General features: G+C 40.4%; 1 protein-coding gene across 1 annotated transcript in view; it reads left to right on the forward strand.

Annotated features, from left to right (window-relative positions):
* Nucleotides 1–27,614, forward strand: part of LOC124093900 (zinc finger protein 208-like) — a 62,924-nt gene that overhangs the window by 22,323 nt on the left and 12,987 nt on the right. The window contains exon 4 of the mRNA XM_058579924.1: nucleotides 10,336–10,388. Within this exon, the coding sequence (XP_058435907.1) occupies nucleotides 10,336–10,388 (53 nt within the window). The remainder of the gene's footprint in view (nucleotides 1–10,335; nucleotides 10,389–27,614) is intronic.

Consider the following 27,614-nt stretch of genomic DNA (forward strand, 5'->3'; position numbering starts at 1 on the left):
AGAGAACATGTGGGCCTTTGCTTTTAATTATTTTGATGTCTTCAATTTGAAATATGTAAAGGTAATAGTATAGTAAACAAAGGAGTCATGATTCTGTGGGAGACCACTCAGAAAACACACAAAGTCTGAATTTGAAGCTAATTAAAGAATTTTTATTTTACCTATCTGATCCTGGCCAGGCACACTTTTTAAAAAATATTTTTATTTGTAGGTGGACACCATACCTTTATTTGTTTATTTATGTGGTGCTGAGAATCAAACCCAGGGTCTCACCTGTGCTAGGCAAGTGCTCTACCACTGAGCCACAACCCCAGTGCCCTAGGCACACTTCTGACAGAGCCCTAGTAGCTCTCTGAAAGAAGCATGCTAGGCTCTCTGTGGCTGCAGTGTTTGAGAAAGAAAATCACATCCTATGAATTTTGCAAATTGCAAGCAAGTAGAGTACAGGGGCTGAAAATGCAGTTAGCAGAGCAAGTCCAGACAACCACATCCAGGGGACTTTATAGTTGCAGGCACAAAAAGTGCAGGGGGGTGCACAAAGTGCAGAAATACACATTTTTATCATCTTAGAAATATCTCATATAATAGTTTCACACAGGAACCATAAAGTCGGAGTACTTCTTTTATCTTACTGTTACTTCTTCTATCTTATAACTAGGGCAAACCAAGGTAACTTAACATCCCTAATTTTATAACATTTCTCATATAATCCTATTATCCATGCTATTTCATTAATGTATATTTCATAATCTATAATCTATAACCTATTACTTGTATTGATTTAACTCAGAGCATAACACAATACAGCAGAAGTACACTAAAATTTTTGTAGCTCATTGCATTTCAAATGATTTTACTGGATCTGCCTTTTAGGCTGCAAATACAAATACCAGAACATTGATGAGGAGAACAAAAATTCTGGGAGAAATCAAAGGTAATTTGTAGTCATTCAGCATGGAGTGACCCTTCAGGGAATCATAGCATGATATGGAATTTTTGGGGGGTGTGAGCCATTTCAATTGAACCGTGGTGGACCTTGAGCACAGTAGTCAAGCATTCTATCATTAACCTACATACCCTTTTCATGTAAATTATTAGAAACATAGAACAAATAATCAGAACTTTAAATATATTTATTCTTTTTATTTTTTCACTATTGTTATATACATCAATACAACTCAGATGTTCCAGAGTTTACATTATAATTGAATTGCAAGCATTGCTATGTAACTACATTCACAAATATCACTGTTTTTAAAATATATTTTTATTTGTAGGTAGACACAATATATTTATTCATTTATATTTTTAATATTTTGTTTATATGCTGGTGGACCTTTATTTAAAAAATATTTATTTTTAGCTATTGGTGGGCAGAATATTTTATTTTTACATGATGCTGAGGATCAAACCCATTGCTTCACACATGGTAGGGAGCATTCTACCTCTGAGCCACAACCTCAGCCTGGAGGACCTTTATTTTATTCATTTATTTATATGCATTGCTGAGAATCAAACCCAGTACCTCACACATGCTAGGACTGTGTTCTACAACTGAGACACAACCCCAGCCTGCTTATTCATTTATTTTTATGTAGTGCTCAGTATTGAATCTAATGTCTCACATGTGAGGCAAGTGCTCTACCACAGAGCTACAGCCCCAGCCCAAATATCATTGTTTTGATAATAGCTATTGGGAAGCCATGTTACAAAGTAATAAATTCATTCACTTTTTATTAATGTATACATGATACAAAACCTAGGCTGGGCAGCCTGGCACATGTCTATAATCCCAGTGGCTCAGGGGCCTGAGGCAGGAGGATCTTAACCTCAGCAAAAGTGAGGTGCTAAGCAACCCAGTGAAACCCTGTCTCTAAATAGCATATAAAATAGGGCTGGGGATATGGCTCAGTGGTCCAGTGCCCCTGAGTTTAATACCTGGTACCCCCTCCCCGCAAAAAGTGTGTCTGAGTTTGCTATTTGTATTTCACATTTAACTGTTTGGATATTGAACAACAAAGAGAAACTAACAGGAAGCTATATTGGAAGCATATGTGAAAATTTCTAAGGCATTCACATAAACTTGAGCACACACAACACAAACTCAATTAGCTCAGCAATGTTGCAGATGACAAGAGGAATACACACAGAAACAGAAGATTTTTACACTGGAAATGAACAATCTCAAAATGAAAACAAGAAGCAGTTCTATTCAAAATTGTATGAAACAAAAATACTTGGAAATAAATCTTACAACAGAAGAAGGTTAAGACCCATTGACCAGAAAGGTAAGACAGAAAGTTGAAAGTAATCAAGAAAGAGCTAAATAAATGGGAAGTAGCTAATATTCAAGCACAACAAAACTCAATAGTGTTAAGATCATGTTATTCCTTATTTACTGCATCCAACAGAATAAAACAAATATGACAGTATATCATTGTGCATCTTGGATCCAAAGGTCTTGAGTGCTTCTTGTCTTCCTAGTAGAACCCTCTTTCTCCATGAGCGCAAAGACTGTGTTGCTGATGGAGGAGGAGATACCATGGGGAGGAGAACCAAGGTGCCCCAGCCAACAGCCAGTTCTCCCCAGAAGCAGAGTTTCCTGGTCAACACGTAGAACACAGGCCGGGTGGGCCCCACTGTGCCCAGATTGCTGACCAGTCACTCTTGAGCTGGTACCTTATGGAGTGATTTGTTCTGCAGTCAGAGCCACGTGACACATAGACTCAGTGCAGATGGGAGGCCAGGGTTCAACAACACATTCACTGGGAGTTACTGGCCAACAACAGGAAGCCAACAGGAACTGAGTTATCTTCCCCTTGTTTAAGGTTGGGTTTCCTATTAGATGGTGTTGAGTTACACAGGTTATGCATATGAACATCTGTACATGTGATTGGTAGTCACAGGGCACTCCTCCTGTGAAGAGGAAACACACAACCACAGCCTGCAGATTAGAGCCAAGCTACTGGCAGGGAAGGGATGTTCCCTCATTATCGCATAAAAGTAGGTGGATGTTATAGGTCCTTTTCTGCTGACAGACATCAGGGGGTCACAAACCTCACAGATGCACCTATGTGGCAGCCACAAAGATTAGGTTGGACTCCTGAGCACATGGAATGTGGCTGGTTTGCATTGAGCTACTGAGAGAATACAGTATATTTTAAAGAAATAGTACCATAAAGACAAGTAGTTAATTAATAGTAATTGAGGGTTATGGAAATTAACATTCCTATGAGAGCTCACCAAGAAAAATGAAAAGAGTGTGGCTTGGGAGGAGGGAGAGGAAATTAGTAAACATTTACAATGGACACTGAGGGAAAAAACCAAAAATTCATCCCTTCTTGGGTTCTTCCCCAGCATTTCCACCAAAAGCAGACATTACCCCTGCTCAACCATAATTGGCCCTGAAGGAAGGAAGCAAATACTAAAATACTGGGGTCTGGACTTTTTATCCTTTCCCATTGCAGATGAGTCCCGGAAGGAGAAAAGCAAATAGTCATGCTCTAGTAACAATGGGTCCCAGAGATAAGCAGGGAACACCTGGTTGTGAGCTTTTCCCAATGACAATAAGTTTTAAACTTTTTACAACTGCATTCCTGAGTTAAAATTTTAGCTTGCACTACTAGGTCCCTGAGCAGCCAAACTGCATGTCTACAATCTCCAATGATTAATTCATCCTCATTGTAAACTATGAAACCCAAACTCCTGTAACCTTGGGGAGGCATTTCCATACCCAGAAAATGAGCCCTCCTATGCCTGATGGATTGACTTCCCTGCAGAATAAAGGAAAGTTGCTGACATTAAAGAGTTGCTGTCTCCTGCCTCAGTCATTTGTGGGCCATGTACTTACAGTAATACCTCATTGCATTGGTTGCATAGAAAAATAATTATATTTTACATATATTGCATTAAAGAAATCAACCATTTCACCTGTGACTCTCTCGCGTTTTGAATCTTTATTTATTTATTTATTTTTTTGCTGGGGATGGAACACAGGGCTTTGCCTTTGCTACAAAAACACTCTACCACTGAGTTATGCCTGAGCTACTTTACATGTTTCTTTTTTGTTTTTATGTGGCTTTCAGAAAGTTTAAAAATACATAACACATTTCATTTCAATTAAACAGGGCCTTCCTTTCCATAGCTGGGGCTGAGCCATCTAAAAGAACACAGGTGAGGAAGGTCATGCAATTTTAAATTGTAATAAAATTCTCAAGTTACTCCCAATCGTGAACAGCACAGTTATTTGTACATATCGCTGACATTCTTTAGTCCTCTTCCCCTGTTGCCTTCTACACCAGGATGAATATAAACGTTTCCCGCCAGGCTCAGGTCCCAGCTCGCCAAGGAAGCCCTGCCTGAAAAGGGCTGGGCCAAGAGCCTGTCATCTGGACTGTATCAGCCAACGATTGGGTTAGAATAGCTGTCACTCAAGGCTGCTACAGTACCTGGAGGCGGAGCAGGAGAGGAACTGTCCAATCAGGTGCGCAGAGGAAGGTGAAGGGCGGGCTCTCGCAATCTCGAGGCTTTCCCTCTCCCTTGCCGAGCTCCTTCCTCCATTGCTCCTTTGTCCTCTTCTCCGGATCCCCGGGGACTCTGCGTAACCTGGGGCCCGGAGGAGTTCGGAAACCAGACGTCCCTAGAAAGGACGGCAGGTCACCCTGGAGTCCCCAAACGGTGAGTGTGGCCAGGACTGGCGGGATCCGGTGAGCACTTGCTTTGGCGACCAGAGTGCCACTGGTGGATGACCCTGGGCCCTATCCCTAGTCCCACGGGGTGGGAAGTGCTTGGTGGCAGGTCCCCGAGGTCACCCTGGTGGCGGGTGGACCTTGTCCCCGTGGTCCCGCGGAGTGGGTTGGGTGGCAGGTCCCCGAGTTCAGCTGCAGAGGGTGACCCAGTCCTCTCTGGCTAATCGTCCTGGGTCTCTCTCTCTCTCAGGGCTGGTCCCTGCCCTCTTCTTTTCCCTGTTGGTGACCTCCCTGGGTCATATCTAGGCAGCACGCAGCCTGACGCTCCCAGAGTGTGAGGTGAGCAGGGGACGGTAACAGGGAATCTGGACTCAGGTGTGTTCTGTCAGTGAGAAGTTGGCCTTTGGGGGTCCCGGTCTGTCCCTGTTTTCTCCACAGAATTAACCTGTGCACCCTTCAACACATACTCCTAAATGTGCAAGAAGCTGGGTATGAAATCCATTTTCCATTGGGAACTTTGCTCCTGCTAGAGTTGGCAGCAGACCCCTACAATTCCAGTTCCCTGCCCGCATTCCCAGATGGCAGCACTCTCCAGGGCGCACTTTATCATGGATTTGCTCCACAGCCTACTGTTCAAGTAGACAGTGCTATCTTTTTCCTTTTCTTTTTTCTTTTGGTTCCCGGGATTGAACTCTTGGGCACTTGGCCACTGAGCCCCATCCCCAGCTCTATTTTGTATTTTATTTATATACAGGATCACATTGAGTTGCTTAGTGTCTTGTGGTTGCTGAGGCTGGCTTTGAATTCGGGATCCTCCTGCCTCCATCTCCCCAGGCACTGGGATTGCAGGCATGTGCCACTAAACCTGACCAGATAGTGTTTTAATTGTGGTAGTTTCACCTTTTAATGAATAGCACTTTTAAAGATTTTCTTTTCTTTTCTTTTCTTTTTAATGTGGGCCAAGATTTCCCACGAGTGGAAAGCAAAGAGGAATTACCTGGAACTTGAGTTTTTGTGTTTATAAAGCACTTATGCATCTCTTCATCTTGCCCAGGTACAAACACCTGTGCAGAGTCTTTGAGCAGAGGTGTCCTTTGGATACCACACAGGGTCCTGTGTCTTGTCTTTTCCTGGGGCTGCTGCAATCCTATGTTTCAGTGTGCCTGCAGCACACAGGTGTCCTGTGTTCTGAAAGGTGCAGGCAATTTTAAGCTCTGCATCAGCTCCTCCTAGAGGACAGCCTGAGATGTGGAGTGCAGCCTCTCAGGGGAGCAGCTGGAGACACCCAGGTTAGGCAGTGAGATGCTGGTGTTGAGGGAACATGACATATATGGTTCCTACCCTTTGGATGGGCTCAGAACTGTGAAGGAAGAACAGTTATCCTAAAGAGCAGGGAAAACTGACCCCAGCAAGGTGGAGCAAAGCCCTACAAAGCTCTTCAGCAGCAGGAGGGAGGTGGGAGGATGTGCCTGGTGACAGAAGCCTGACCTGAAGCTGGTCAGTGTCCAGTGATGCTGCAGCTCCCCGGGTTTTTGCCTTGGAAAGACTGGCTCAGGTATTTTAGTGTCAGTTTTTCTATTAATTGTAAAATGTAATTTATTAGTAGGGTTGATTAGGAAATATTCCTAAAGGGTAAGAGAGAGAGATAACTCAAGGGGAAGAAAGAAGGTTAGAAACAGAAAACAAGCAAACACTTGGTCCTATATTATTTTAGTTAAACATTCTTAGGACTGTTTCTCTTCACCAGAGTGAGTTTACTGAGTTTCTCAGATGCCTTCTTTTATTTATTTATTTATTCATTTATGTGGGGGGCGTGTTCTACCAATTTAAAATAGAATTCCAGGGCTTTGCTTTTGGAATGTTATGTGGGAATAGAAAAAAGGGAAATCCTATGTTGCAGTGTGCCTGCAGTAGATATGAATGCATTCCCAGATGAAAGTGTGGTAGAGAACTTGGTTTCTTTCTTTCCTTTTGTTTTTTTTTGTTTTTTTTTTTGGTGGTGCTGGGGATTGAACCCATGTCTTTGTGCATTCGAGGCAGGCACTCTACCAAATGAGTTATATCCCTAGCCCAGAAGTTGGTTTCTTTTTTACAAAATTCAACCTCACAAGGGCTTTGCTAACTTGCTGAGGTTGGATTTTAACTGGTGTTCCTTCTCTGTCATCCTCCAGAGTCACTGGGATTACGGGCCTCCACCACTGCACCTCTCTAGTTAAAATTTCTTATATATCTTTTTCTCTTTTCAGATGTGTTTTTTACTGGGGTTTTGGGGGTGGAAGAGTGGTTTAAAATAGAATTCCAGGACTTGGCTTTGGAAATGCTACCTGGAAAAGAAATAGGAAAGATCTTGTTTCAGTATGGTTGCAGAAAGTGAGTACATTTTCCCAGTACCTATGGTAGAAAAGTTGATTCATTCATTACAAAGATTCACCAAAACATCCGCCCTTGTATTTTGGAGGGGAGGGCAGCAAGGACAGGGAAGGATCAGATCCCAGGGCAGAGAATGTTTCACCACAAGTCAGCCTGATCTCAGGAGGGGTCAGGAAGAAGTGTGTATACTGGCTCTAGCTGCCAGTGGGTCAGAGTTCAGGGTCCTGGATTAAGGAGAGAAACTTGAGTCAGTTTTGCTTAAAAAGTATTTTTCTGATCCCTGAAAACGAAATTCCTAATCGCTTATGAGAAAAAAGAAGAGGGGAGGGATTTTCAGGATCAGTGTGTTTCTGCCATGGGCTAAAAAGGGAGCATCGTTTGAGTCATAATGGGAAGGGGGTGTCTGTGCAGGAACTGCTCTAGCAGAATGCAGAGGAGGGGGATTTATTCAATCATAGATTTTTCACAGGAGTCCCTTTGGCACTTTCTTTTTCTTACATATCTTTTCCATTTTGGCCAATCCTAAGTTGAGTCTTTTAAATTGAACATAAATGATGTGCTTTGTTAAAATCAAATCATTGAAGTTGAATAGGGGGTGATAGGAGTCCCCAGTTTGTAGTTCTTTGCTCTCAGCAGGACTGGCCCTCCTGCCCTGCAGCTGGCATCTACAATGGGCCAGTGTTATGGAGCAGACCCTGAACTAGGGTTTGTGCTGACTGGTGGTGTCAGAATTGAACTTTTGAGTGACCAGTAGTTTTGGAGAATGGATTGATGTTCATCAAACTCACGTTGTAGGTGTCAGAAGTGGTTTCTTGGAAAAGGTCTCACAGGCCAGAACCTCCATGTGCCTGCTGGTGGGTGCTTGGGTATCAGTGAGAACTGAGGTCCTGCAGGAGGGAACATTCCACTCTAGGGAAAAGAGAACACAGTGACCTTCCAGAACCAAATGTCCCAGCTGCTCATGTTTTCCTCATTTCCTAGGAAAATCCACCTGAGCTGCATCTACTGTGAGGATGGTCCCCAAGCTTAGGGAAGAGTTAGTCACAAAGTGGAGATTCCTGGTGTACTGTGGGTGAGAGGGTGCTTCCCTGAGCTGGTTCCTGTTGTTTTCTTTATCAAATCTTGGTGCCATAAAATTCCACTTTGTTCCAAGAATGTAGGAAGTTCTTTTTTATTTTTCCCCCCTCTTAGGTACTGGGGATTGAACTCAGGGACACTCAACCACTGAGATATCCCTGGCCCTTTTTTTGTATTATTGTTGTTATTTAAATGTATAGACAGGGTCTCACTGAGTTGCTTATGCCTCCCTGTTGCTGAGCCTGGCTTTGAACTCATGGTCCTTCAGTCTCAGCATCCTAATCCAGTGGGATAAAAGTCATAGCCATGTCACCTGGTCAAGAATTTTATTCCTTCACTGAATGGAAGATTTTTATATTATGGATTAATATTTATTTGGGTGCAGAAATTTGATGTTGAAATATTATTTTAATGCTCAGTTTAGTAAAAATCTATACACCCATATATTCCTGTCCAAATAGGGATGGGTTGGCCCTGGGCAGGCTGCCCTCTCTCCCTGCTCTCTCCACCCTCTGCCTGGAGGTGAGTGCAGTGCCAATTCTGTCATTCCTTCCAGTTTAACCAGCTGTGAGGAAGCAGAATTTTTCTTAGTTCTGTCTTATTGAGTTTTCAATACTTTAATGTTACCATTAGTGCTCTATCAGTGGAGTTCTATAGTGTGCAATGTGTGGTTTCTCTGCCTCAGTTGGTTAGACTCCTGTGCTGTCTGAGTCTTTGGGTCTCCCAGTTTCCTTCCCCGTTCCTGCTTCAGGAACTTCACTTGTTTCCAGTTTCATTTTTACATTTTTGACAATGTCATTCTATTTTTAAATTTGGTCCCCAAGTGTGTACCCTTTATAATTTTGTACACATAGGGAAATTCTCAGGTTATTGATTATGGGTAAACTGCTGCAGTGTGAGGAGCAGCTGTCTCACCATTCATCCATTTACCCTCCTACCTGTCTATCCTTTTTTACTTCCATGTGGCTATATATTGCTTTTCACTGAATACCATTAGTATGAGCATTTTTCTGTGTATTTCCATGGTCTTTGAAATGGTTTTCAGTCATTTTCTCATGGAATTTATTTTTAGGTTATATTTTTATCTTTTAATTTTCCCTTCAAATGAATTCATTTCTCTTTGTAAAGACTGCAGACATCTGCCCTGAGGTAGGGTAGCCTTCTTGCCCCCTATTGCAGTTTGATGGAAGAGCCCCCTTTTTATAGATGTATCATTCTTTTTTTCCTTTGAATTTAACTTATTAAGTATGTCTATAGAACAGGAAGCATGGTGGATTTTGAGAGATAAATTCTTAGGTGTCCCCTCCTGGACACAGGGAATGAGCCTTTCTGGGGCCACATTTCAGCAGTCAATATTCCCATATTGGCTCCCAATATGGGAATGTGATTACCCCTGTGCAAGTGGGTATTTATTCTAAACTGTGAGTGAGGCAGGCTCTAACCTGAGCTGGTTCAAATGTTTGCTTGTTCTTTCACTGAGTTTTTTTGTAATTGTCATGTAATTCGTTTTTTATGCACTTAATACATGTACTTCCTGATTGTCATCGTCGTCGTCGTCGTCGTCTTCTTCTTCTTCTTCTTCTTATTATTATTATTATTATTGTCTGAAAATGAGTTGACAGAGGAAAAGTGTGAAGAGGCTTTGCCCAAGAAGCCCCGGCCTTTTCCCAAGTGATTTATGCCTGGCTCCCTCCTTCCCAGTCAGGCCTGACCGGGCACACACCTTCTCTGAGGTCATGGTAGGCTGCCTTGGAACCAAGGCTGTAATTCCTCACATATGCCTGGGACTCTGTGCCCAGAAGAGCTTCCTAGCCAACAGGACCTGCTTTGGAAAGCCAGGCTCAGCTCTGCATAAGTGGAAATGTCCCCCTGGTGGGGCAGGTCCCCTTGCAGGGAGGAAGTCCTGCCTGAAAAGGGCTTTTGCCAGTACCTTGTCTTCCTGGCCTATGTATCAGGAGTGTGATGCATCTCCTGTCAGTCAGGGCCGCAGAGTGTGCATATTTGTGTTGGGGAGAGAGAGGGGTCTTGTGGAGCCTTGGCTACTTAGCAGACAGCTGGTGGGAGGGGGTGGCCTTCCACAGTCTCAGAGGCCGGTATCTCTCACCCTGTGGAGCTCAGAATCCATCTCCAGGACTGTGTCTTCTCTGCTGTGTGAGGCCCAAGTGGCTCTGGCTCACATTTGTCTCCCTGTGACCTGCAGGTGCTATGAGGTCCATAAGAAGGATGTCAGGTCTCCCCAGAAGGCGGAAAATGGTGAGTGTGTGGGGCAGGTCTGGTCAGGTGGGAAGTAGGCTTGTTACAAGTGGTGAACCAACTGTGGCTGGCCTCTGGCCTCCCACTGTCATCTCTATAGTCAGCCAAGAGTACCTGAGTCAGATGCTGCTTTAGCTCAGCCCTTGATGGCCATGGTATGGGCTGGTGCAGGTGGGTTCCCAGTGTGCTGCCTGGTCTGCAGCCACTTTGGCAGAACCCTCTCTGCCCAGCTAGACCCCAGCCCTAAGTACTCAGTGTGAAGTGAAGGCAGCGGGTCTCAGGGGATCCTGCCTTAGGTGTGGGGCTCCTGGGTAGAAGATGCTGGTCTGAGGGATCTGTGTTTCTTCTCTCAAGCAGTCACCCTCCTTTCCCCCTCCTATGCCCTACCAGGGCTTTTGGTACATTCTTAATATTCCTGTCCTTTTCTCATATTTACAGATCTGACTCTCCCTCCAAGTTCACAGCATTTTCATCTCTTTTTGTGAATTTCCCATATGATGAAAGGAGAGAACAGTCACCTGGAACTTCACTGTTAAGAGAACTTGTGCCTCTCTCTCTCTCTCTCTCTCTCTCTCTCTCTCTTTTTTTTTTTCCTTCCCCAGGAATTGATACCTTATCAAATTGTGGAGAGGTTTCCTTTGGACCCCTGACAGGGTTCCATGTTTTCAACCACTGTATTGCCCCGCTTGTGGCTGTGTCAAGTCCTGTAGGCGCCCTGTGTCCTACAGGAAGCAGGCAATTTTAGTCCCTGGGTCAGCTCCTTCTAGAGGACATTGTGAAGTGTGTCATTCAGCTTGTGAGGGGAGTAGCTGGAGGCCCTTATGCTGAGGAGTCTCTTGGAATAGGCCTCATCTAGACAGCTGCCTCCTAGGGACACTGTCTCCCCCAAGCCCTGTTCCCATTCCTTGGAGACAGGTAGACAGTTAGCCTGTGGATGCTGGTGCTGAGGGGCCAGGTCAGCAGTGATTCCTGCCCTTGCATTCTCTCACAGTTGTGAAGGAGGAAAACTCTCCCAGAGCATAAGGACCACCAACCCCAGTGCAGTGCTGTGCAAACCTGATAAGACTTGTAGCCTGGAGTCATGGTCAGGTCTCCTGGGAGGGTGATCATGGAGTGTTTCAGTGAGCAAGACCAGGTGTGAGATGTCCAGCTGGCAGGGACCTTACCTGCCCCTTGAGCCTGACACAACTGTGCTCCCTTAGCACCAGCCCTTTCTGTCACTTCAAATTTGTCTTCTTACTTATCAGAGACCTAGGTATTCCTTAAATGTCAAATGTATTTATTCAGGGGTGAGGTAAAAAAAGAAAGAAAGAAAAAGAAAAAAAAATCTTCTATTTGATCATATTTTCATTGAACTTGTTTTAGGACTTTAAGAAAAAAAGCTCCTAATAGGTTATGTTTTGTTATTCTCATTTCCTTTGTTGTGCTGAGTGTCTAACCCAGGGCAGTAGTTCTCATATATTCTCAAATTGTCCCCCTCCCCCATTTGTATTAGTATATTAGTTATACGTGATATTAGGGTTTGTTTTATTTATTTATCTTTTTGCTGTCAGGGATTGTACTCAGAGGAACTTTACCACTGAGCCACATCCCGGGCCCATTTTATATTTTATTTTTAGACCATCTCCCTAACTTGTTTAGGGCCTCACTACATTGCTGAGGCTGGCCTCAAACTTGCATCCTCGGCCTCAGACTCCTCGGTTGCTACTGTTACAGGTGTGTACCTCCTTGCCTGGCTAATGTTGGGTTTTATTTTTTACATAATGTGCAAGCATTAGGTTGGTGTAAGTTACTCCACTTCAGTCCCCAGTAATTTTCCTTTCTCTCCTACTTTCTTTCTGTTTCCTTACCTCTACTCACTGGACTTCCTAGTATTATATATATATATACACACACACATACATACATACATACATATATATACATATATATATACATATATATATTTCAAATTTATGCTTTGTGGATCAACATAATGGTGGAATTCTTCATGATATGTCATCTATGTGCGTAGGATGATCTGTTCAACTCCACTCCAGTGTTCTCTCATTTCCTGTTTCTTCCCTTATCTCAGTCTCTGTCCTCTTCTTCACCTCCCTCTCTTCTATTTTCACGGGATCCTGCCTACCCCACTTTTTGTCCTGATTTTGCTCTAGCTTCCACATATGGGAAAGAAAACATTCAGCATCTGAGTTTCTGGCTCTCACTTATTTCACTTAGTATGTTGTCTTCCAGTTCTACGCATTTTCATGCTAATGACATACTTTCATTTTTTATGACTGAGCAAAATCCCATTGTGTATGTGTACCTCATTTTCTTTATTCTTTTTTCTCTTGATGGCATCCTGGGCTGGCCTTGGATTCCGGGAACTGTGGTGTGACTTTATCACTGTAGCATGTTGATGTTGCACAGGGCGCTCAGGCTGCTCCCTGCAGGATGGTGCTGAGTCCCAGGGTTTGCAGTAAGGACTGAGGTGCATCATGAAGTTATGTGAAATTTGAGGCTGTTCCAGGGTCACGTTTGTTCTGCTTCATTTTCCCTGTTTCCATGTAGAGCAGCTCCACTACTATTTGGCTGACCTTCTTCTCCCTGAGGCTGCTGTCATTTCTCTTCTACATGGTGTTCCAGGTACCATTACTGCACCCTTGATTACACCCGACTTGAAGTGAGCTTTGTACTCATGAAGTGCTAGTCAGACTGCTGTTCTCGTTTTCAAAGTCCTGTGGTATTCTGGGTCCCTCGTAATGTTGAATGACATTTTCAATTTCTAAAAAGGAATCATCACCCGGGATTCTGATGGGTTTAAATATAATTGGTAGTTTCTTTGGGAGTATCACCACCTTAATAACATTAAACCTTTGGTCCATGAGCATAGAATGGTATTTATTTGGATGTTGAGCTACTTCCACCAAGCATTACAGTTTAGAAAATAAGTTTTATAATTTTCTATTTGCTATTTATTATGTATGTATTATATATTATTATTATATTGTTTATTCTTCTATATTTATTTTTTGAGTGTCATTGTAAATGAACTTTTTAAGTTCCATTTCAGAATTTTATGAGTAAAAAGTTGATTTTTTTTGATTATTAAATTTATGAGTTTTGTTTATTAATTTTTTTCACTCCTGACCTTGGGAACACGTCTTCCTCTTGGGTGCTTCCAGGTTTTGAAAATCATGAATGCTGGTGCGCTGAACTTTGTAGGGCAGGATGTCATGTGGACCTACATTGTGAACTCATTTGGGTTTCCCCAACTTTGCGAAATGGCTTAGGGTCCAGGAGCCACCGCTCTGACACGTGAGATAGGGTTGATCACTTCAGCCTGTGACAGTTGAGTGGCTGTGGGCCTGTGAGGAGGTTTGTGTGAGGCCTCTTTGTGTTAGAGCCCTGGGACTTCTCAGGTATCGATCTCCCCCATGTCGAAGGCTTTCTGGTAGGTTCAGCAGTGAAGAAACCCTGTCAGATGTCCTTTTCCACTTGTAGTAGAGACTGTAGGGAGCAGGAAGCCAGAAATACAAGGCAAATGGGCACTGTGTCAGGCAGTCACTGTTGATGGGGTGAGAGGTGGTGAAGGGTGCAGAGGTGTCCCTCTCTCCTCCTGTCTTGGTGCCTGTGGCAGCTGTCTCAGCCCATGAGTGGGTCTGAGTTTTTACCTTTCCCACCTTTATATGGTGGAGTCCTTGGTTTTGCCTCAGTATCTGGTGCTGTGTGAGTCAGCCCTGAGGTTTGGAATGCTGTGATTTTGTTCCTGGCTTCCCTGGGAGCCCCCCTCTTGCTGTGTTGTCTAGAAGTAGTGAGAGCAGGAATCCTTGACTTGTTTTTCTGTCATGGAGACAGGGTTTTGTTCTTCAGTGTAGCCTTAGGTTTTATAGATCCCTGTGGCTTTTTAGGGTTTTTCATTCTTTTCCTGGTATGTGCATGTTGATGTCATGAAGATGGGTTTGATTTTTGTCAGCTGCTTTTTCTAGGTATCAAACCTTCTCCAGAATCATGATGCGCCAGTGTTTTCCACATTTCTTTGGGGTGCCATTTCACTCTGTTGGTGGTATCTGATAAAGGATAAAATTTTCAGTTTCGTGTTGATTCGCTTTTAAATTGCACATGTGAATGAGGTGCAGTGAGCTAGTTGCACGCCTGTTCCAGTGTGTCATGATAAGATTAGGGCTTTAGCCCTTCTGGCCATTACATTTATCATTTCTGGGTGTCTGTGGACTACTCCCTCTGCTTTGTTATGAAATGCACAGTGACATGTTTTGCACTACATGCTCTGGACACTCTACTGTTCTGGAGAGCAGTCCTGCTGGCCCCTCCTGAGAGTATTTTAGTACCTGATACACAGTCTGCTCTTCCAGTCCTGCCCTGTCCCTTCTCCTCTCTCTTCCTTGCCTCTGGTGACTATTGTACTTTCTGTGACTTCAACTTGCTACTTCTCTGAGTGAGTTTGTACACACAGATGTCTCTCTCTGTGCCTGGCTTGTTTCACTCAGTGTGGTGTCCAAAGTTTTACTCTCATTGCTGCAAATGACACAACTGAAAGCCATTTGGTGAAATCAAGTTCATCTATTCTTTCATGAATCACATGGATGGAAAAACATCCCAGAAACCATTCCCAAATCCATTGTTGTGAGATTGTGCTCTAGTGTTGTGAGATTGTGCTCTGCATTGTCTTCTAAGAATGGATGAGGTTCACATCTTCAGGGTTTGGTCCATGTGGATTTCATGTAGGCATGTGCTGTGAGGGGAGGGTCTGACTTCACGCGTTGACATGAACACACAGTTTCCTGGCCATTCATTTGCCTGCATGTCCTTTTTTCCTTGAATGACCCTGGTTGTGCAGCATCATTTCCTTCTGTGTGGGTCATCAGTGTCCTGATCCCGCATTTTTCTCGACTCCTGTGTGTGTCTGCCTTTAAACCAGTGCCACTGGGTCTTTGTTAGTGTACTTTGAGGAGGTTTTGAAAGCTAGAAATGTGGTGCTTTCCAGTTTATTTTTCTTCTTCCATTGTTTGTTTTCTTGTAATTCCATGTCAACTTATAATGATACTTTTTATTTTTATATAAAAATGTCATTGGTATTTTGAAAGTGATTGAAGTGACTTCATGGATAATATTTGGGTAGATTTACAATCCCTTATTCTTGCAAATGCCAGATATCTTTATATGTGTCATTTCCCTCATGTGGTTTGTAGTTTTAATTGTCAAACTTGATCATTTTTTAATGTGGTTTTTACCTTCTGTTCCGTGTCCTGGCTCTTTTCCATTTCAGTTGTGCATTTATTCATCTGACTATGCCCCCATGCCCTCTAATACACATCCCATGTATTTCAGGCTGCTTCTTGATTTGTTTTCATCTTTTAATTCCTCTAATTTTAATGCATTTGAATTTCTCATGTTTAATTATTGCTTATTCTCATGTAAAAATGTTTTCTGTTTCTCTAGAAAAAAATTTTTGAGATTGTTTTAGTTTTGTTTTCACACAAGAATCTGTAATGAATTAATATTTGTGCATGGAATGAGGAAACTAATGCATTGTTTTCAATCAGATAACATTTTTTCTTGACTCATCTTTGTAATTGAATGTGAATGTTTCCACTTCTGCACAATAACTACTATGTCATTAGTCAATTTTCCATATGAATATTAAACCACTGAAAACTTTTCTCTTGGTCCATCTCATGGTTCATCTCTCTGCTAACTGTAAAGAAGTGAACAAAGGAAATGTAGACATACAATGCAGAGGAAAAAAAGTGGCTGCTCTCTCCATCAGCCCTGTTTATTATCTCAACAGTTACATAGCTCATTGTTACCATAACTAGTTATGACTTAGTCTTCCTTTAATCCCAATGCTAGCTAACTGAGATAAGGTCCAGGTTAATATAAACACAGAGCCCCTTTTCTCCAAGGATGTAACCATAGAAACTAGATAGTGTGCCATTATAGTTATCTTAATGGCTTCAAGGAGAAACTGCTGGGCATTACAAGCATGGGAAACAGAGTGCTGTTACTCCCTGGGAGTTTGCTCAAGAGAAGAATGCTTTCCTGTACATTTCCAAGGTCAGAATACCTACAGTTACCCCCGCCCCCTTTAAGGCCTTTTGCATGAATAATATCTGTTCTTTTTTCTTAATGCTGGTGGGGGCAAAAAATAGGGTAGGTATTGAAAACAGTAAGTGCAACGTAACAATCCCAGTAAACATCCACCTATGAATCCTAGTAAACATCCACCTATGAGTAATTGTTTGATCCAGATGAAATTGGGTAACCACAAAATGAGCCAATCCAACAAGTCTAAACCTCCATAATATTGTTGGTATCTTTAAGGTAATCTAACTCCTTTGAAATAGAATTATCATTATCACTTAAATTGAAGCAATACATATTATTAAGCTCCTGACATCCTTTATGATGTAACAATAACAGTTAATCAGTTGCAGCCCTATTGTCGAGAAAGGCTTGATATAGTTTTTGTTCTTCATTAAGTATTTTTTTGCTGTTATTTAAAAATTTTTTTTAGTTATATAGGACAATAGAATGCATTTATGCACTTTGATATATCATACATGGATATAATTCTCATTTTTCTGAGTGTACATGTTGCAGAATCATATTTGTCATGTAGTCATTTATATACATACAGTAATAATGTCTGTTTCATTCTACTGTCTTTCCTATCCCCACATTCCCTCTACTTCCCTCCCATCACTTTCCTCCACTTTATCTAAGGTAATGCTATTCTTTCCTAGTGCCCCCTGCCTTATTGAAAAATTATATCTGTATATTGCAGAGAACATTCATCCTTTGGTTTTGTGGGATTAGCTTATTTTGCTTAACATGATATTCTTCAACTCCATCCATTTACTGGTGAATGCCATAGTTTCACTCTTCTTTAAAGCTGAGTAATATTCCACTGAGTATATATACCACATTTTCTTTATCCATTTATCTACTGAGGGACACCTAGGTTGGCTCGATAGTATAGCTATTGTGAATTGAGCTGCTATAAACATTGATGTGGCTCCATCACTGTAGTATGCTGATTTTAAGATCTTGTTCTTTGGGTATAAACCAAGGAGTGGGATAGTTGGGTCAAATGGTGGTTGCATGCCCAGTTTTCTGAGGAATCTGCATACTGCTTTCCATAGTGGTTGCACCAATTTGCAGTTCCACCAGCAATGTAAGAGTGCACCTTTTTCACCACATCCTCACCAATATTTATTGTTGTCTTTATTCTTGATGATTGCCATTCTGACAGGAGTGAGATGAAATCTTAGAATAGTTTTGATTTGCATTTCTCTATTTTCTAGAGATGCTGAACACTTTTTTTTTTTTTTAATATTTGTTGATCAATTGTATTTCTCAGTTCTACTCAGTTCTCAGCCCGTTTATTGATTGGGTTGTTTGTTTTTTTGGTGTAAGTTTTTTGAGTTCTTTATATAAAGAACTCATTAAGCATATTAATGGCCATAGAAGTATGATTAATATATATATATATATATATATATATATATATATATATATATATTTTTTTTTTTTTTTTAACCATAGTACAGGCCAGTTTCATAATGGTTTTATAAGCCCTGACAATTAGTCCAGGGATACTCACAAAGGATAATGCCAAAGCATCATATTTTGCATTAGAGAGAAGGTTTACTGAATCTTCACAGTTTTTATCACAGGGAATAGACCTTTTAAGAATACATTCTGCAAGATGGTGGCCTATTAAATTGTTTGGGGATGGTAAGAACACAGTTAGTCTGCTAAGACAACTATGGGTACTGTGCAACATTCTAGCAGGTATATAATTAAAAATGTATGTTCCACAAGAAAAGAACCATCCTGGTGGTAAAGGGACATGACCATTTCCATACATAATGGGCTCCAACTTGGTACAATTAAATGAGAGTCGTCCCAAAGAAACACGTTTATGCATAGAGCCTTGAATTTCAGCATAAGTGTTGGTTGCATTTATAGCCATAGTGAGGGTAAGTAACATCATAGCATTAGAAGGCTTAACATTTTGAGGATTTCCCCAATTTTAAGGATCTTTATGGTATATTGGTTTTTGGATACCCCGTTGGAGAACATTGTCATACTCAAAATTTCATGTGCAGGTCGGTACACAGGAAGAATACAGGAGCCCAGTACATTTCCCATACCAATATCTTGGAGGATACAAATCTCAGATGAATTAATAATTTCAGCCAAGTGATTCAGATATTATAATGGGTTCTAGAAGTTAGGGAGTCTGGATTGTATTGGATTTCCCACTGCTTGAGTACAACAGAACAGCATTATTATTAAGACCAAAGCATTTACAGAGTTTTGTGTGAGTTTAGCAATCAAAGCAGTAACTAAGTTTTCTGGAGTGCATTCTCACCCCATTTGAGCCAGCAGCTATTGAGCTAAGGCTGTTAATGATTTTATGTACCCCCAAGTCACTGGAAGTCTAGTATCTTGGGATCCTCTTTTGATGTACCTTTTAATATTTCCTCTCTTTTGAGGAGACTCATCATTGTCCTTTTGTTTGGTGGGACTTTTCTCATCCAGGATCAAACAGACTTGATGATCAGGTTTTGATGCCAGCTCATGATTGGCAGGTCTCACACACTGAGATGGAATATGAACAGGATGTATTGGTGTAAGCATAGCAGTCTATCCCTTTTCCCATGTGATCAGAGGCATGGGGTCTTGTCATCCTGGGTAAGGTGGGACCCTATATTTTACATAAATTTTTTGGTAATGGCTGTTTGGGAATAAAATGTGTATCCAAAGCAGATGGCCAATTATGAGTAATAACTTTGTATTGTATGTTGTTCATTATCTGTAATTAAAACAACATTTATGCATTATTAATATGAGAGCGGCTAGGTCCCTATTTTTGTTTTTGTTTTAAAAGGCAAGCTTTAAACATATGATGCACTTGTTGAACCAAAGCTTGTTCAGTAGGATTTTGAGAATTCCATGATTTAAATTTACATTGATTACATAATTGTGCAAAAGCATGAGATGTATATACAGGGACATTATCTGTCTTTAAATGAATAGGCTTGCCCATAGTGGCAAGGCAAAGCAATGAATGAGAAATGCAAGCAGATACCTTTTCAGATCTGTGGGCACTAGCACAAATGAGCCCAGTATGGATATCAGTGGAAATGTGAAGAAAGGTACAAGGATGAAAAGGAGGGAAATGGATAACATCCATTTGCCAAAGTGTATAAGGATTTATAGATTTACAAATTTTCCACAAGGGTGCACAGTGAGAACAGTGGTTGGCTCTAGCACAAGCCTGTTGAGAAAGATAGAAACATTTTCATTAGTGATTGAGCATTTTCATGAAAGAATCCATGGGATTCCATAGTGTCTGAAAACAAAGGACAAAGGGATTTCACAGTTCATCTGCGAGTGCGTTACCCTTCGTCAGAGGTCCAGGAATCTTGGTATGGCTGCGTATATGAGCAAGGAAGACGGGAGAGTATGACATTGTAAAAGAGTTGGAAGGACTAAAAAAAGAGATACTAAGTTGGAATCCAAATAAGGGGATAACAAAGACATGGAAATATGAGGCACGAGCTTAGCTAAATATTGAGAATCTGTGATAATATTTAAAGTAGTAAATAACAATCTTACTGCTGAGATAATGACAGCTAATTTGGCTTGCTGTGGAATGATTTGAGGTTTAGTCCATTTATCATTAATTAAAAGTGAGGCATAAAACATGAGTGTCCATGCCTGTTAATGATAAAATTTTAGTATAACCATCAGAAATTAATTTAGTGTACATATCAGCAAAAGGCAAAATATTACAGCCTGAAAAAAGACAATGATATGTATAAAGTTTCTGATTAAAATAGTAAATACTGCTGTAAAAGCATAAGGTGTTTTAACAAAAATTATTAATGACAATGACACATTAGATACAGGATGTTGATTCACCATGACTGTTGATAACTTTTATCAATTCTTTTTAAAACCCATTTTAAAGAAGGAGTCAAAGAAAGGAGGCAGCGTTCTGTTTGTTGAACAACTGGAAAAAAAAGAGAGATCAGTTTGGTATCATCTGTAATTTTTAATTAATTTATTTAAGAAACCATACTTATTTTTTTATTGGTTATTCAAAACATTACAAAACTCTTGACATATCATATTTCATACATTCGATTCAAGTGGGTTATGAACTCCCATTTTTACCCCAAATACAGATTGCAGAATCACATCAATTACACATCCACATTTTTACATAATGCCATATTAGTAACTGTTGTATTCTGCTACCTTTCCTATTCTCTACTATCCCCCCTCCCCTCCCCTCCCATCTTCTCTCTACCCCATCTGTTGTAATTTAATTCTTTCCCTTGTTTTTTTTTCCCTTCCCCCTCACAACCTCTTATATGTAATTTTGTATAACAATGAGGGTCTCCTTCCATTTCCATGCAATTTCCCTTTTCTCTCCCTTTCCCTCCCACCTCATGTCTCTGTTTAATGTTAATCTTTTCCTCCTGCTCTTCCTTCCTGCTCTGTTCTTAGTTGCTCTCATTATATCAAAGAAGACACTTGGCATTTGTTTTTTAGGTATTGGCTAGCTTCACTTAGCATAATCTGCTCTAATGCCATCCATTTCCCTGCAAATTCCATAATTTTGTCATTTTTTAGTGCTGCGTAATACTCCATTGTGTATAAATGCCACATTTTTTTTTTTATCCATTCATCTATTGAAGGGCATCTGGGTTGGTTCCACAGTCTAGCTATTGTGAATTGTGCTGCTATGAACATCGATGTGGCAGTATCCCTGTAGTACGCTCTTTTAAGGTCTTCAGGGAATAGTCCGAGAAGGGCAATAGCTGGGTCAAATGGTGGTTCCATTCCCAGCTTTCCCAGGAATCTCCATACTGCTTTCCAAATTGGCCGCACCAATTTGCAGTCCCACCAGCAATGTACAAGAGTACCCTTTTCCCCACATCCTCTCCAGCACTTGTTGTTGTTTGATTTCATAATGGCTGCTAATCTTACTGGAGTGAGATGGTATCTTAGGGTGGTTTTTATTTGCATTTCTCTGACTACTGGAGATGGTGAGCATTTTTTCATGTATTTGTTGATTGATTGTATGTCATCCTCTGAGAAGTGTCTGTTCAGGTCTTTGGCCCATTTGTTGATTGGGTAATTTGTTATCTTATTGTTTAATTTTTTGAGTTCTTTGTATACTCTGGATATTAGGGCTCTATCTGAAGTGTGAGGAGTAAAAATTTGTTCCCAGGATGTAGGCTCCCTATTTACCTCTCTTATTGTTTCTCTTGCTGAGAAAAAACTTTTTAGTTTGAGTAAGTCCCATTTGTTGATTCTAGTTATTAACTCTTGTGCTATGGGTGTCCTATTAAAGATTTTGGAGCCCGACCCCACAATATGTAGCTCGGAGCCAACTTTTTCTTCTATCAGGCACAGAGTCTCTGATTTGATATCAAGCTCTTTGATCCATTTTGAGTTAACTTTTGTGCATGGCGAGAGGAAGGGATTCAGTTTCATTTTGTTGCATATGGATTTCCAGTTTTCCCAGCACCATTTGTTGAAGATGCTATCCTTCCTCCATTGCATGCTTTTAGCCCCTTTATCAAATATAAGAAAGTTGTAATTTTGTGGATTGGTCTCTGTGTCCTCTATTCTGTACCATTGGTCCACCCGCCTGTTTTGGTACCAGTACCATGCTGTTTTTGTTACTATTGCTCTGTAGTACAGTTTGAAATCTGGTATCGCTATACCTCCTGATTCACACTTCCTGCTTAGAATTGCTTTTGCTATTCTGGGTCTTTTGTTTTTCCATATGAATTTCATGATTGCTTTCTCTATTTCTACAAGAAATGCCTTTGGGATTTTGATTGGCATTGCATTAAGCCTATAGAGAACTTTGGGTAATATCGCCATTTTGATGATGTTAGTTCTGCCTATCCATGAACAGGGTATATTTTTCTATCTTCTAAGGTTTTCTTCTATTTCTCTCTTTAGGGTTCTGTAGTTTTCATTGTATAAATTTTTCACCTCTTTTGTTAGGTTGATTCCCAAGTTTTTTTTTTTTTTTTTTTTTTTTGAGGATATTGTGCATGGGGTGGATGTCCTCATTTCCATTTCAGAAGATTTGTTGCTGATATACAGGAATGCCTTTTATTTATGCGTGTTGATTTTATAACCTGCCACTTTGCTGAATTCACTTATTAGCTCTAGTAGTTTCTTTGTAGACCCTTTTGGGTCTGTTAGATATAGTATCATATCATCCGCAAATAGTGATAATTTAAGTTCTTCTTTTCCTATTTTTATGCCTTTAATTTCTTTTGTCTGTCTAATTGCTCTGGCTAGTATTTCGAGGACTAAATTGAATAGAAGTGGTGAGAGAGGGCATCCCTGTCTTGTTCCAGATTTTAGAGGGAATGCCTTCAGTTTTTCTCCATTTAGGATGATGCTAGCCTGAGGCTTAGCATATATAGCTTTTATAATGTTGAGGTAAGTTCCTGTTATCCCTAGTTTTTCTAGTGTTCTGAACATAAACGGAAGCTGAACTTTGTCAAATGCTTTTTCTGCATCTATCGAGATGATCATGTGGTTCTTATGGTTAAGTCTATTGATGTGGTGAATAACATTTATTGATTTCCGTATACTGAACCAGCCTTGCATCCCAGGGATGAATCCTACTTGATCATGGTGCACAATTTTTTTGATATGCTTTTGTATTCGATTCGCCAGGATTTTATTGAGGATTTTTGCATCTAAGTTCATTAGAGATATTGGTCTGTAGTTTTCTTTCTTTGAAGTGTCTTTGTCAGATTTCGGGATCAGGATGATGTTGGCCTCATAGAATGAATTTGGAAGAGCTCCTTCTTTTTCTATTTCTTGAAATAACTTGAAAAGTATTGGTATTAATTCTCTCTGCTGTATATCCATCCGGTCCTGGGCTTTTCTTGGTTGGTAGTCTTTTGATGGCTTCTTTTATTTCCTCCTTTGTTATTGGTCTGTTTAAATTGTGTGTATCTTCCTGACTCAATCTGGGCAAATCATATGACTTAAGAAATTTATCGATATCTTCACTATCTTCTATTTTATTGAAATATAGGATTTCAAAATAATTTCTAATTATCTTCTGTATTTCTGTAGTGTCCATTGTGATACTGCCTTTTTAATCCCGTATGTTAGTAATTTGAGCTCTCTCTCTTCTTCTCTTCGTTAGCATGGCTAAGGGTCTGTTGATCTTATTTATTTTTTCAAAGAACCAACTTTTAGTTTTATCAATTTTTTTCAATTTTTTTTGTTTGTTTGTTTCAATTTCATTGATTTCTGCTCTGATTTTAATTATTTATTGCCTTCTACTACATTTGCTGTTGTTTTGCTCTTCCTTTTCTAGGGTTTTGAGATGAAGTGTGAGTTCATTTATTTGTTGGTTTTTTCTTTTTTTGAGGAATGAACTCCAGGAAATGAATTTCCCTCTTAAAACTGCTTTCATTGTGTCCCGTAAATTCTGATATGTTGTGTCTGTATTTTCATTTATCTCCAAGAATTTTTTGATTTCTTCCTTTATGTCTTCTGTAACCCATTGATCATTCAGTAACATATTGTTCTTTTTCCAGGTGATGCAGGATTTTTCCTTCCTTCTTTTATCATTGATTTCCAGTTTCATTCCATTATGATCAGATAAGATGCATGGTATTATCTCCACACCTTTATATTTACTAAGAGTTGCCCTATGGCATAATATATGGTCTATCTTTGAGAAGGATCCATGTGCTGCTGAGAAGAACATGTATCCACTTGATGATGGTTGATATATTCTATATATGTCAGTTAAGTCTAGGTTATTGATTGTCTTATTGAGTTCTATAGTTTCTTTATTCAGCTTTTGTCTGGAGGATCTGTCCAATGGAGAGAGCGGAGTGTTGAATTCACCCATAATTATTGTGTTGTGGTCTATTTGACTCTTGAACTTGAGGAGAGTTTGTTTTATGAATGTTGCAGCACCATTGTTTGGTGCATACATATTGATAATTGTTATGTATTGTTGGTGGATGGTTCCTTTTAACAGTATATAGTGTCCTTCTTTATTCCTTTTGATTAACTTAGGTTTGAAGTTGATTTTATTCGATATGAGTATGGCCACTCCTGTTTGCGTCCGAGGACCATGTGAGTGGTGTGATTTTTCCCAACCTTTCACCTTCAGCCTGTGTATGTCTTTTCCTATCATATGAGTCTCCTCAATGCAGCATATTGTTGGATTTGTTTTTTTAATCCAGGTTACTAGCCTGTGTCTCTTGATTGGTGAGTTTAAGCCATTAACGTTTAAGGTTACTAGTGATATATGGTTTGTACGTCCCGTCATGCTTGTTTATTTATTTATTTTAATATGGCTAGTTTTTCCTTTTGGTTACTTTTTTTTCCTTCCCTTTACTGAGTTACCTCCCACTGTTAGTTTTGGGTGCTGTTTCTCAATTCCTCCTCTTGTAGTGTTTTGCTGAGAATGCCTTGCAGTGCTGGTTTTCTGGCTGTGAATTCTTTTAACTTTTGTTTATCATGAAATATTTTAATTTCATTGTCAAATCTGAAGCTTAATTTTGCTGGATACCGTATTCTTGGTTGGAATCCATTATTTTTCAGCGTTTGAAATACGTTGTTCCAGGATCTTCTCGCTTTCAACGTCTGTGATGAAAAATCAGCCATGAACCTAATTGGTTTACCCCTGAATGTAATCTGCCTCCTTTCTCTTGTAGCTTTTAATATTCTCTCCTTGTTCTGTATGTTGGATATCTTCATAATTATGTGTCTTGGAGTTGGTCTATTACGGTTTTGAATGTTTGGGGTCCTGTAGGCTTCCAGGATTTCGCAATCCATTCCATCTTTCATATCTGGGAAGTTTTCTAGGATTATTTCATTCAATAGATTGTTCATTCCTTTGGTTTGAAGCTCTATACCTTCTTCTATCCCAATGACTCTCAGGTTTGTTTTTTTTATGACATCCCATATCTCTTGGATAGATTGCTTGTGAATTTTAAGCATTCTTTCTGTGTTGACTATATTCTTTTCAAGTTGATAAACTTTGTTTTCATTACCTGATGTTCTGATTTCTACTTGATCTAGTCTGTTTGTAATATTCTTGTTTGAGTTTTTAATTTGGTTTATGGTTTCCTGCATTTCTAGGATACTGTTTGATTTTTTTTTTAATCTCTGTCTCCTGGTAGAGCTCATTCTTTGCCATTTGAATTTGCTTATTTAATTTGTTTTCAAAATATACTTTCATTATTTGGACTTGCTGTCTAATGTCTTCTCTAAGGTTCCGTTCCATCTGTGTTAGGTATGCCTTGAGTTCTTTCTCTGTCCATTTTTCTGATGCATCTAGGTTCTCCTATGTCTTTAAGTTGTCCTGCATTGTTTGTAATCCTTTTTTCCCTTGTTTTTTCATGGTGCTCAAGTTACTTTCCAACTCTGTTTGACTGCTGTGTTTCTGTTTTCTCCTTTAAATTCATTTTGGCTTTTATAGTTCCACTATCTCTCCTTTGTGTTAGGAGACAATGTTTAGAGATGTTGGATTTAATTGTGATTTAAGGCAAATTCATTAGTTTCATTAAAGGCCTTCAGATTTTGATGGCGTATAGAGAATTGAGGTTTGGACTTAGGATTTTATGTTAAGGTCGGGCGATTTGAAGGTATGGAGGTTAGTATATGTTAGCTTCTTTGGAGGGTTGCTCAAATGCAGGTGGATATTAACAAGAGAATAGACAGGAGTACTTGGGGGTAGTAAAGGGCTTAGGCATACTATAGACCTATTCCTAGTATTCATCTATTTGCATTTAGTAAGGTATACGTAATCTGGGTGTTCATGCTTAACAGGAAATATGGGGAAAAGGTAAGGACACAAACCAAGAAAGTGAGAGGGAGAGAAGAAAGAAAGAGAAAAGAATAGAAAAGAAAAGAAATGATCAAAAAATTAATAAAATGCAGTAAAATAAAAATTACAATTGAAAAAATACAATTAAAAAAATAAAATTTAAAATTAAAAAAATTAAGAATTTAAAAAATGAAACAAGAAAAAAAAAGGCACTGTTAGGTTTCTATTTTCTTCGCTTCCAGTAGGTGGTGCTGTGCCTTCCGGGCTGAGATTTTGCCCTCTGGCTGTAGGATACAATCTGTGTGAGGCCGCTCCCTCCTCCCGCCCCTGGTGTCTCTCAAAAACCTGTTAGCTTAGGTTTATTCCTGGCCTCTAGTCCCCTGGCTTCTCCTGCTAGCCAGGCCTTCCCCACTGTGATGCCTCTCGGCAGTTCAAACTATACTCTGGGCCTGCAGTTTGCTGGGTGTGGAGCGTGGCTATTGGGAACCGGCACCTTATTGTTTGATTCCTTCCGCTTGCCCCTCCCCCAGAGCTGGCAAGACAGGTTTTGTTTTCCCCGCTGAGGGGATGGGGAGTTGGAGGTCAGGTGCCTTTACCTTTCGCCTCTATTCACGCTCACTCTGATAATCCTTCCCCCAGAAAGCCGGGGAGAGATTTTATGCGAATTCCCCGCTGTATGGGAGATGGGCTGAATAACACACACCTGTTCTATTGCTGCGATCTTTCGGAAACTGGCGATGGTGACATCAGCTCTCCATGATGGTGGCCGCTGGCTTCCATGGTGGACTGTCCGGATTGGGGGACAGAACTGGACCGCTTCCTTCCCCGTCTCAAACCCCGAACTCAGCCGGGAGCTCAGTGAGGGCACAGCCGGCAGGACTCCACAGAATCCACAGCGCCGTTTCTGTGTGTTGCTGGCCGCTTCTTGGTGCCCCGCCGTCTCTAGCCGCGGGGTGGGCCGTGGATCAATCAGCCTGGATCTCCGGGTGCACAGTTCACTCACAGTTGAGACCCAGTAACCGGTCCTCGGTGATGGAAATCCTTCCTCTAGGTTTCGGTGCACCCCAATTTTGCTGGAAATTCCTAACAAGATAGCTTTTGGTCGTTCTAACTCGTTATTCACCTGCGCAGTGACGTGGTACACGGGGGTGATGCACTCTATTCGCCGCCATCTTCTTCATTCTCAAGAAACCATACTTATGAAGATTAATTGCATTTGTGTTAAATTGAATATATCTATTTTAATTGTAACATAAAAACATGATTAACATTATTAATCATCCTTTTTCTGTTGAAGAGACATTTTAGAAGTAATGTATATTATAGTTTAGATACTTTTTAGGAATTAAGACTTTATTCTTTGGTTACAT

This window comes from Marmota monax, unplaced genomic scaffold (genome assembly GCF_021218885.2).
Source record: "Marmota monax isolate L192 unplaced genomic scaffold, Marmota_monax_Labrador192_F-V1.1 WCK01_AAM20220418_F8-fsc00442, whole genome shotgun sequence".
In the NCBI taxonomy this organism is placed as follows: domain Eukaryota; kingdom Metazoa; phylum Chordata; class Mammalia; order Rodentia; family Sciuridae; genus Marmota; species Marmota monax.